Source organism: Ochotona curzoniae, unplaced genomic scaffold (assembly GCF_017591425.1).
Source record: "Ochotona curzoniae isolate NIBS_2020 unplaced genomic scaffold, NIBS_Ocur_1.0 contig_3622, whole genome shotgun sequence".
NCBI lineage: Eukaryota > Metazoa > Chordata > Mammalia > Lagomorpha > Ochotonidae > Ochotona > Ochotona curzoniae.
The window spans coordinates 26,346,407-26,358,781 of NW_024465926.1; the positions used below are offsets into that span (position 1 = coordinate 26,346,407).

The following is a 12,375-nucleotide window of genomic DNA, read 5'->3' on the forward strand; positions in this document are numbered from 1 at the left end:
TGCAGGCATGACGCCAGTCCTTCATCTGAATGGACAGGACTGACCTGTGTACCCAGTTCCTTCTCTAACTTCCGATTTGAGAAAGTCGGTGATATTCAAGGGCACTAGCAGGCCATGCTGAAGCAGTGAACGGACACAAGGTGGGCACGGGAAGCCTGGTGTCTGCAGACCACTGACTGTGTGGCTCAGCTCCATCGCTGCCTGGGATGGGCTCCTGGTGTCCTTGACCACCACTTGGACCTGTGGAAGGCAGCGGTAACCAAGCCCAAGGCACTGCTGAGCCGGCCACACATGCGGCCTAGCTTACCCGGATCCTCCTGTGTCCACAAACAGTTTCTCTCACTCTGTGGCAACCAGGTCTGTGCCACACACTTCCCTGACCCTGCAGCAAAGGCAATTTCCTAGCACAGCAAGCACAACCAATGAACTTGAAGTGAAGGATCAAACTGTCCAGTGTTTGCATAGACAAACTCTAAAAAGGCCAGGCAAGATAGCCTAGTGGCTAAATCCTTGCCTTGCAAGTGCTGAGAACCCATATTGGCACTGGTTTGTATCCTGGCTGCTCCACTTCCCATCCAGCTCCCTGCTTGTGGCCTGGGAAAAGCAGTCAAGGATGGCCCAAAGCCTTGGGACCCTGCACCCACACAGGAGGTCTGGAAGAAGCTTCTGGCTTCTGCCTTCAGATCAGTTCAACTCAGCTATTGCAGTTACTTGGGGAGTGAACCAGCAGATGGAGGATCTTCCTCTGTCTCTCCTGTTTTCTGTAAATCTGACTTTCCAATAAAAACAAATCTTTAAAAAAAAAACCCCACAATTCAAAAACAAAACAAGAAAAAAAAAAAAAAAAAACAACTCTGCAGGTTGGTTTCCAGGGTCTTGCAACAGCTGTGGGGAGGCCAATTGGACCTGTTTAGGGCAGGGCAGGGGAGAGGAGCACTCCGATGGCCCCCAACTCTTCATTGCCAGCTTTTATGCCAGTTGAGAGCCTGGCACGATGGCTCAGTGGCTAAATCCTCACCTTGGAAGTGCTGGGATCTCAGACAGATGCTCCACTTCCCATCTAGCTCCCTGCTTGTGGCCTGAGAATGGAGTCAAGGACAGCCCAAGGCCTTGGGACTCTGTACCCACATGGGAGACTCGGCAGAAACTCCATGCTCCTGGCTTCAGACTGGCTCAGCTTTGGCTGTTGAGGCCATTTTGGGAGTGAACTAGCACGTGGAAAATGTCTCTTTTTCTCTCTGGCAACTCATCTGATCTGTCTTTTCAATAACAATAAATCTTAAACAACAAACAAACAAACAAAGCCCAACTGGGCCCACTGTGGTAACCTAGTGGCTAAAGTCCTCATTTTGAGCATGCCAGGATACCACATGGGCACCGGCTCTAATCCCAGCAGCCCCACTTCCCATCCAGCTCCCTGCTTGTGGCCAGAGAAAGCAGTCGGGGACGGCTCAAAACCTTGGGACCTAGCACCCATGTGGGAGACCTGGAAGAAGCTCCTGGCTCCTGGCTTCAGATCGGCACAGCTCCAGACATCACAGCCACTTGGGGAGTTAATCACTGGATGGAAGATCTTCCTTTCTGCCTCTCCTCCTGTGTATGTGACTTTCCAATAAATAAATAAATCTTTTTAAAAAAACCAAAAAACTAGCTTATAGATTATTCCAGAGCCAGCCACAAAAATGCTATAGGTGCAAGAAAACCTTCCATTTGCCTAAAAGGGGCTGAGAATTATAGTTAACAAAAACATCCCCGCAAAGCAGCCATTCAGGTTTCACATAAAAGCTCATACCAGCAGTTTTGAAGAGAAGTGAAAGCGCAAGGCCTTTATTGAATTGCAATAATAATAAACCCAGTGGCAGTAAGCACTGGGGGCAGGTGTGCATAGAAATACGATGTATAAAAATCTCAAGGCAGACAGTGAACATTTTTGAAGACCAAGTGTCGTTAACTTGAAAAAAAAAAATTTCTGCAGGTGTGCAATTCACGCATAGCTATCCAAAGCGGTGCCCAGTGCCAGGCGCTGGGGGCCACGGTGAGATCTCACGGACCGTTTGTATCAGATCTGTGTCTGGGCAAATTCCTGAGTGCCTCCCTCAGCAGCGGTAACTAGACCAAGACTTGGAAAGTTCTCAAGGCGAATCAAACCTCCAGCACCTCACAGGAGTCCACACTTCTCAACACAGAAGGCAATGCTAATCAAAAACAAACAAAAACAAGGAAACAGAGAAGGTTATTAACAACGGACATCAGCCTTACTCAGCTTTCTAAACATGTAACTAGACGACGCTTATCCCAATAGCCCTTCGCATTTTCTGGCCAGAAGTTAACAGCGGCAGCTTTCTCCCTGCTGAGTGTGCATGAGAAGATTCTGGTACTTGGAACAGATCTGTGGCTTATTTTAGGGTGACAGGACTTCCAAAAGACTTTCTTTTCTTTTTTAAAGTGAATTCTGAACATTTCAATTGATTAAAAAACAGAGAGGGGGGAATCTCTACAGGGGCAAGGGAGCAGGTTTTTCAAGGTCTAGTGGCTAAGACACCAGTTGGGGTTTCATCTGGATTCCAGCTTCCTGCCAGGGACATGGCTCCAGGGACTGGGACGCTGCCAGCCACTGGGGGAGACCTGGCCTGGGCCAGGCATGGGAGAGGAGGAGCAGGGAGATTCAGTCCAGGAGACACGTACTCTCTTTGGATACAAGTACAGGTTCATTCGCTCTCAGCAAAAAATTGAGAATTCAGGAACGAAGCTGTTATAACAAGCTGTAAAGATCAGAGGGAATTACAAAGTGACCTTAGCAAACAGCCCTGAACTGAATAGAGCCCAGATCAAAAGGTGAAGACAAATCTCAACTCAAGGAACAGGGTTACTAACCCACAGCCGCCTTCCCTTCATAGTCACAGGCTGCCTGGGTCCCCAAGAGGAAGTTCTGGGCATCAGCAAGTTCCTGGCTTTAGAAAATGCTCTTCTCTCAACCCAGTGCCTCCTATGGTGCCCAGAGTCAGGCAGAGAGCTCCCGCCTTACGGCGGACTCTCCCACGGTCGTGTCCGTTCAACACTCATAAAACATCTGCCCAGACAAGGTGTCCCTAGGGCAGACCTTCCCTCCCATCAGCCCAGCCACAGCTGGAACGGAGAAAAACCAACGGCGGGAAGCCACAGCTAAGACAGGAGTGTGAGACTGTATACCAACACCAAGCCAGGGCCATCACCTTAACGCACCCAAGAACCCTGCTTGTCATGTGGTCATCCTGCTCCCAGGAAACCCAGGAGAGGGCCAGCTTAAATATGCCATGGGACACACTCACTGGCTCCAACCTCAGCTGCGCCCTAAGGGCTCTCCCCAGGTTGGGACACCATGAACTGGATTAAACTCAACATAGCGCATTCTTAAGCAGAAAAGCTAAAGACCAAGTACGTATTAAAAAAAAAAAAGAATTAGAAGAACCTGAACCTGATAGAGGAAAGTAAGTACTAGCAATTTATGAACTAAAAGGTACAAGCTATCGTTAAGTAAGTATTTAATTCTAGGAGCAAGGCATTGTAGTGTAGCAGGGTAAGCCACTGGGTGGGACATCATCGCACATCTGAGTGCTCTGAGTCCTGACTGCTGCCACTTCCAATCCAGCTCCCTTACCAACGACCCTGCAGCCAAAGGGCGAGGCGCCTACCATCCATATAGGAGACTAGAATGAAACTCCTGGTATCTGGCTTCCCCCTGGCCCAGCCCTGACTGTTGCAGGCATCTGCGGAGTGAACCAGTGGACGAAAGATCTTTTTCCCTGTCACTCTTCCAAATAAATCCTACAAAAAATATTTAACTCTGGGTATCAGAGAAGACTTTAGAAACAACTTTCCTAATACTTTAATCAACACAATGCTTACTCATTATACATTTATACGTTTACTTTATCTGAAAGGCAGATAGATAGAAACAGCCTCCATCTGCTGGTGCACTTTCCCAATGTCCAGAACAGCAAGGGCTGAGGGACCCAGCCATGACCAGGAGCCAGGAACTCCATCCAGTCTCTCACTGGGTGGCAGGCACTTGCCACTACCCACTGCCTCACAGAAGGCACATGATCAGGAAGTTGAGTCAGAAGCAGAACCGGAAACCGTCACTCTGATATGGGAGGTTGGTGTCCCCGTCCCAGCCGCATCTGGTGCGTGTGCCAAATGCCTGCTCCACCCAGTTCATCACCTTTGACCCAAAACCGAAGGTGCTTAAGGTCAACACGGCTCACGAGAAGATGGTCAAGAGAAAAGGCACCAGGCAGGCCACTCCTGAGCCATGCAAGTGACTGCCACGGCCAGTCTGCGCCAACAAGCAAGGCACTTAGGAGAATATGTCCTTCCATCTTCATACCCTTTACTAATGCCAGAAACAGCCAGCTGGCAGCTTGTCTTGGCATTCAGATGCCAAGGCGGGTCGAAGAGGACACATGCCAGAAAGTGCCGAAGGGCTGCCATTTAGCACCAACCATGCCATGCTTGAAGATCACTACAGACAGCAGCTATTCAATATACCTTTTCTCTTCAATGAACAGGAGCCATTTACAGAATACATGGCTCACAAAAGACTTTCCTGAGGTGTCATTTTCCAATAAATGGAATGATTAAAGGGATTGAGAGTATAAGAATAAGCGGCTGGTGCGACTGCTCAAGTGGTAATCCTCTACCTCCAAGCACTGGCATCCCATGTGGGCACCTGTTTGTGTCCCAGCTGCTCCATTTCCCTTCTAGCTTCCTGCTGTGGCCTTGGAAAGCAGCGAAGGATGGACCAAAGCCTTAGGATCCTGCACCTGTGTGGGAGACCCAGAAGCAGCTCCTGATCAGCTCAGCTCTGGCCATTCCAGCCATGTGGGGAGTAAACCAGCAGCAGATGGAAGATCTCTGTTCCCTCTCTTCTCTGTGTATCTGCACTGCCAATAAAAATCAAAGTTTTTTTATTCTTTTAAAACAGATGAGTAAGAATGCATTCTTTTGAGCATTAATATTCACATTTCAATAGTCATCACAGCCAAGCAAGCAGCCTCTTTTACACTTGACCATTTAATTTCTCAGAAAGATAACCGTGGAGCAGCCACTTCCCTAGGAATCGGCAGGCCAGAAGTACTTGGCAACCAGCCACCTGGCAGACCTGCAGGTGGTCACCCAACTGTGGATCAGCGTGACAAGGAAGTTGGCGGATGGCAAACTGCACAACAACCAGCAACATTTCTCAGCAGTACCGATCATGGAGATTTCTATAGAACAGCCTGCTCACATGTCCTCATCAGTGGGAGACATTTGCATGAGCAGGTGTCTATCCTGGCAGCAGGTCCCATATGCCACAGAAATGTTCCTTTCTTCTGAGCTTCCTGCATTTCTGGAAACCCCAACACTAGGGCAGGGGTAAGGGCAAACCTGACTGCTACATACCATCACAAGGGGAAGGGGCTCAAGAAGGGCACACAGGGAGACCACTGCTACCAGGCTCTCCCTACACCCACCACAAAGGCTTTATCCAGGAGCATGTAGAGCCAAGTCAAACTCTCTGAAACTCAAAAGGCAAGCAAGGGTAAAAATACCCTCAATGAGGACCAAAACCATGGAATCAGGATCAACTACAGGAGAGCCACCTGTCAACATGGGGACCCCAGAGATCCCAGACATGCCAAGCCAGGGTTACATTTCCAAGCACACCTCAAAACTGGACCAACAAGTGCTTTTATACCCTTTATCAAAACATAACACCCCTGGATTGGATGCCAAGATTCCTGCAACCCATGAGCGCCTCTACCAGCTAGGAGTTCAACGTTTCTCACCAACGCCCAGGACATGCCACCACAGTGAGTGACACAGTGAGTTTGCAAAATTCCGTTGCACAAGTGCTAGCCAAGGTGGGTTATGAGTCATGCATGTGGATGGACGGTCATATTCAAGATGACAATGTCTCTGTGCTATGCTCAGAGTTTCGGTAAAGGGTATTCAACAAAACAAAACAACCAAAACACAAACAAAAAAAAAAACCCAGACAGGAGTCACGTCCAGAGATGAAATGCACAGAACAAATGAGCAGGCAGGCAAACTAAAAGTTCTTGAAAGTATTTTACTTCAGATTTGAAAAATGAGCAGCTTCCACACTGTTCATCGCAAGGTACACAGTATTCACGAGTACAACGCTGGTCATCAGAGGAAATGGGTACACACCTCGCGTTCTCCTTCATGCTTTTGTTTTTTCTTTTAGAAAGATACTGTTTACCAAAAAGAAACTTCAGCAGTACAGGAAAAACTATTTTCCCAATAGATTTACGAAAACCTAAGATTCCCAATGGAATCAAGATGATCTTCCCGCTACCACCACCTTAATATAATCACATGCTTATTGGAACACGAATATTCGCACCCTAAGAGTACATGAACTTCCAACAACGAGGGTGATTCATTTAAAAAAAATTCAGTGTGGTGAATGTAACACGGATCTCTGCAGGTATGACGTGTCTGAAAGAGGCAGCTAATACTGGATTTAATATTATTTTATAAATAATTGTTCCCTTAGCAGTAAACATAAGTCCACACATTCACAATAGTCCTAGAAAATAAATACTGTGATTATGCACAATGTTATGACAAACTAGTTTAAAAAAACAAACAAAAGCTCAACATCTTGATAAAAATTCTGATCAGAATAAAATGTGACTCTAAAATTTAAAACATTGTTAAAATAACATCACATTTAAAATTTTCCACAGTTTACACAGGTACTATGAGTTTCCAGTTTTTGGAACACATTTTTTTTTTTTCCGTTGTGAATTGAAATACGAACATAGTGAAAATTAATTTCAGTGATGACATCAGTTTTGGTCTTATTTTAGCATTATTTTCTTTATAAAAAGTTGCACTAAGTGTCCATTCATGGTCTGATTGGTCTTCAATATTTCATAAATGTATATAAAAGAAATTCCTAAAAGCCAATAGTACTTTATATGTGTGTGTATATATATATATATATATATAATATGTATAAAAGAATCTCATCTCAGAAATGGCTGCATTTAACAGAGCCACACACACGGAAGCCAGACCTAAGAGCTTTCACCTCACAAGAAGACCTTTTCCCAACTGGCAGTTACATTCCACATTAAATAGTCCCAACTGAGTTTCAAACTCAACAGGTGATGGATAACACAATTATACATCTCATTTGCACTCAAGAGCTAACTACAACCAAAATTTACAGTATGATTAAAACAAGCCAATGTTTAAAAAAGTTTTAATTAACGGTAACAATCCCATGAGAGCAGAGGATAAAGAAAGGGATGACAAGAAGTATTTGGTCTTAATAAGGCAATACAAAATAGCTCCATTATCAAAGACCATTTAATTTTTAAAGATCAACAATACCAAAAACATAAAGTGGAGTATAAGAAAATAGTTTATGTGTGTTTTTTTAATGTGTGTATGTGTAAGTATGATTTAATTAAAGCTGTTTACAGTTGCTCTCTCCCACAGTTGGTAAGCATGGACTGAAAAAAGAAAGCGATGAGAGACGGGCACGCGCAGCACGCGGTGAGAGGAGCCAGCATGCAGAGGCCGCAGCTCGCAGCCACACCAGACACCCGGGAGAAGAGGGACAGGGGGAGACTACAGGAAAGAAACCCAGAGCCGTGTCACCGTCCACGGCCTGGGGCGACAGCGATGCGGAGAACCACAGCGAGTGCTTCTCAAAGAGATGAGGAAGAGATTTTTCAGTGTTTACACAAAAGTACATAGTCCAATTTTTGTGTGTTTATGAGCTAAACAAAATAAAATAAATGTCACTTGCCACCATAAACCTTTCCTTTAGAAACATATTTTTTGCAGGAGGCCACAAGGATTAAGTCATTTCAACGCTGAGGAAAACAAACTGAGTAAGAGGAGGAACGAATCACTTCCTTACACACGGATGGTAAGACAGGTCAGAGTTTGCCAACTAATCCTGAGAAAAAAATCTGTTTACAATTTAAACAGTAATGTTATGTAAAAAGTATTAACAAATCCACTATTACAAATATCAATTTCCTATATGGTCTTCTATATGTACACACAATAAAATGGTAAATATATGCAAAAATAGTTTAAAAAACAACAACAACAACATGCACAGATCGCGCCCCTGCTGGACTCTGGCCTCCCCGCCCTCCTCTGAAGTCACCGCTAGTTTCTGCCTCCCCACCCACACTCGGCACTATCCCCTAAACCGCCGCATAAAGCCAATGAGAAATAGATTTATTTTACATTCAAGCTTCAAATCTCAAAATGACCCTGTTACTGTGGCATATGACTTCTCAAATAAGCAGCCTTTCCCCCCACCCCCCCCTTTTTTTGCTTGCTTTTTGTGGTTTTTTTGTGTTTTTTTTGTTTTGTTTTTTTTGCAGTTGTCAGTCTTCATGATCCATTCCGTGGCGAGCTGGGAAAAAATGCAGTTGCTAAGTCAGTGTTTGACAGCGTGAGGCTCCTGACCGGCCCCCAGGAGTCCCTGTGCACCTGTCCCGCACGCAGACGACAGTCCACCGCACAGCGCCGACTATCTGCACAGGTCAGAGAGGGCCGCCTCCCTCTTGTGTTTCCTCTTTTTGCCATGGTAATACTGACTATTGGATTTGCCTTGATGTGGCTTGTTTGTCATCAAGGAACCATGGCCCGTTGGAGCTGTACCTTGAAAGCCTTTGCTGGAGGAACGAAAGAGCCTTCCTGCTCCGTGCTGCAGAGAAACAAAGGGGCAGCAGGCATCAGCTTGGGGGATGTGCCCAGTGCCCTCCGCGCCACGCCAACCCGGGCAGCTCCCAAAACGAACACTGCGCTGGCCAGAGTGCAGCTGGCCACCACTGACCCACCGGGCACCTGGGACAGGATGCTTGCAAGGCCAATGCCTGGGACCTCTAATGCCACATTTACTGTACTTATTTCATCATTTTCTAATGAGAACACTGAAAAATGCAGACCACACTGTCTTGCCTTCTTAGCAATGTGTGGATGTAAAAATGTTGCCAGGTAACCTACCAAGTCACATGCCACAGACTGTAAGTGGCATAACAGATCCAGGGTGCTGGCAGGTGAGGGGTGGGTGGGCACGGTCAGCCCTGTCTCCTATGGCTTTTTCCTGCCCCGGGCGCTGTAATCAGCCCAGATCTACTAGGTCTGGGACCACGCACATCACTCAGGCTGCACTGGTCAAGTGGGCTCCACATATCAGACCCAACATGAGGTGACCAGGTGGACCAGCCCAGAGCCTTCCCCCACGGCCCAGAGAAGGGCGAGGTGGCTTCAGGCCAGGCAGGGGTCAGTGTCAGCGGATTCCTTCTCTCCTTTTGAGTCATTGCATCTTTGGGGAACTAAGCAAGTGAAAATGTCCCGGGCTTTTTTATTTTAAGTCACAGTTGATGACGATCAGCTGACTGCTGAGAGCGGCCATGGGTGTGGAATTCCAAAACACGGAAAAAGGCTGTATCATGCTCAGATCTGCACAAACAGAGGCTACTTCAAGTACCAGTGACACTGTTTTATAACCTGATGCAACATTTTCTGTTGCTTCTGTGAGAAGCAGGGCTGCCCAGCGGCTCCTGGGAACCACGTCGTAAGGCCATCCCAGCACTGCAAGTGCTGCCTGGCATGTAAGGGCTTACAACAAAAGAGGTATTTTTTTTTTATCCCAGTCGTCTTCAAACCTGTGGGATATATTATTCCCATGTAAGCAACTCTACATAGCCCACCTCAAACACCAAGGATTGAAAACACAGCCCTGCCCACCTGCGATTTGTTGGTGCTGCTGGGCGTGTTAGTGGTCTGGGTGCTTTGTGTCTTCCCAGCTGGCTGTGGCGGCTCCAAGGACACATCTTGTGACCCTACCCGAGTCCCGGGGGATGGGCGGCAGAGTAGCTGCTTCGGGGTTTTGCAGGGCGTCGCGTCAGAATCCTAAGACAAGTCACACGAGTTAGCACGCACCACGTAAGCAGTTTAGACCCTCCACCTCCAGAGAGGGAAGCAGTTTCAGCTCAGGACAAATGTGGACAATGGAGCACAGAGCAAGCACAGGGAGGCATCTAAGGGGCTCCGTGTATAAGCTTTCCTCTCAACATCCAGAATGACTTAGTCTCCCACGGGGCTCCCGGTCCAGCGCTGAACCCGTCACCCACATCCGACTGGCTCAGCAGCCAGCGCTAGTGTGCGCTGCGTGTGCAGAAAATGAGTCACGGTGGAGTGGAATGAGCAGGGAGAAGAGGGAGACAGTGCTTTTAGGGACCCAGTCTTGGAAAGTCTGTGACCACAAATCGGGGACTCCACCTACCAGACACACTTTGTGGGTCCTGACCTCCCTGGGATCCTGGACTGAACCCTCATTGCCTCTGGGCTACAGTGGCCAAGGCCGTCTCTACCTTCACCCTGGCACTATAGCTGGCATCTCACGTCCCCAATTTTCCTGCTCGGGGTTGACTCTGCTCCTGTCCCCTGTGCCTGGGACATCTTACTTTCCATCATGTCCTAGAACAGTGCCCCAGCAACCTACAAGGAACCCAGTTAGGCACTGCGCTCGAGAGTCTGACCCCATCAGGAAAGTGAACACACGGTTACCATCAACAACAGGAAATAAAGATGTTCCTCCCTTACGTAGCCTGCTCTGTTACGTCACACAGTTAACAAGAGCTGAACTTGAAACAATGCTGCTAAGCCCATCTTAGACTTAAACTTGCTATGGAGATAGGAAGCATACTGGAGAGTACCAGGCAGAAACTGCGAGGAACTACTAGTAAAAATGGCTTTCTCCCCGGGGTAATAGGAACGATGTGGTATGAATTAACAGGGGAGGCACAACACTGGGGGGGGGAGGGATGGGACCAGGTCACTGAACTGCACATTTTAAAACTGTAAGCTACCTGTACAACCAGGAAGTTCAAAAACATTACTGTGCATCAAAAAAGGCTCACACAGATGAGACGTGGAAGGATTCCACGTCCACGGGCTCTGCAAGTGTCAAAGCTCAGCACGGCCAGAGAGCCACAGCAGCACCCTCCTCCGAGGGTGTGCCCCCTCTGAGGGTGTGCCCGCTCTGAGGGTGCTCCAGGGGCTGGCCAGAAAAGCCCTGCAGAGCGGGCATACTTGGGATCTTCAGAGTTCTGGGTCACATCATGCACATGAATGTGCAGCGAAGCTTCCCTTACATGTTGGTTTTGTATCAGAAGGAACACTTAGTACTTGGGGGGAATTGTGCTGACATCTGCTATCTGCTGTGAAAGCCATCAAAGAGCATCATGAGAGAATGGACAGAGAGACTGATGTGGTGAGCACGTACAACGTCAGGGAGGGAAGCCAAGGATGGATTACAGGTGCCTGCCTCCACTCTCACATGTTTGCTGTAGGCCTGAAAACGTTCACATCAAATGTCAACAAAAGCACATGCCTCAACGTTTCGAGGACGTGCCGGTCACAAGGAAGCAGAGGAGGGAGCCGGGCCCTCGGACTTACAACATCACTGGAACTGGACTGCGTGGCGGAAGAGGACGACACTGGGCCCGAGGAGGAGTTGGAGGAGTGTTTGCTGAGAGACTCCGAAGTCTTACTTCGGCATTTCCCGAGGGTGTCGTTGTCTTCAGCCAGATTATTGTTACACTTATCCAGCTGCTGAGTGTCTACGATCAACGTCACGCCATTTCCTGAAAGAGCAGCAGAGGGCGGGAAACGTTTCTTCCCGCTGCACCCGGCACAGCAGAAGCTCAGCTCACGGTTTGCCCACCTGGCGAAGCAAAGACGCAGGCACTCACCATTGCACGAGGGCTCAGGCCTGTTCTGCAAGCCCCACTGCTTGGAGATCCAATCTCTATACGTGGCGACTTCGTCCGTTACTCGAATTATTCTACCCAATATGCTGCAGGTGCGTAAGAGAAAGGTGGGGGGAAGAGGGGAAGGCGCGTTAACTCACAAGTCGGCAGCCATCAGCAATCCTGACACTACAGGCTGACTGACATAGCCAAGCTTTTACCTCTCTGTTTCGTTGTTGGGATAGTACTTTGCTATTGGCGATACAGCGTGACTCAAAACCACGTAGGCATAATCGAAGGCCTGTTTCACTTGCATGGCCCCGTATGAACTCCTGCCAACATCATTACCTTTAAAAGACAGATATATATTCCATAGTCAGCTGCCTGACCACTGCTGGACACCAACTAAGCACCAACAATGAGGCCTCTTTCCTCTTTCCGAGGCTGAGCTGTCAGCTACCCCAATCCACACCTCCTTGGCCTCTGGGCGGGGGATGTGTACGGTGTGTTTGTGTGTGTCAAACATGCACAAACTATTTAAATGGACTCAGGGTCAGCAAGCACCCGCTATCCGAGGCCCAAACAGTTGAGCAAACCA

General features: G+C 47.9%; 1 protein-coding gene across 3 annotated transcripts in view; it reads right to left on the bottom strand.

Annotated features, from left to right (window-relative positions):
- Positions 1-6,077: 6,077 nt before the first annotated feature.
- The window catches only part of TENT4B (terminal nucleotidyltransferase 4B), a 70,874-nt gene continuing 64,576 nt past the window's right edge, over positions 6,078-12,375 (bottom strand). For all 3 annotated transcript variants that reach the window (XM_040982737.1, XM_040982736.1, XM_040982735.1), the window contains 5 exons: positions 11,999-12,125; positions 11,781-11,884; positions 11,485-11,672; positions 9,772-9,936; positions 6,078-8,725 (listed from right to left, as the gene is read on the bottom strand). In XM_040982737.1, the coding sequence (XP_040838671.1) occupies positions 8,549-8,725; positions 9,772-9,936; positions 11,485-11,672; positions 11,781-11,884; positions 11,999-12,125 (761 nt within the window). In that variant the 3' untranslated portion in view covers positions 6,078-8,548. The remainder of the gene's footprint in view (positions 8,726-9,771; positions 9,937-11,484; positions 11,673-11,780; positions 11,885-11,998; positions 12,126-12,375) is intronic.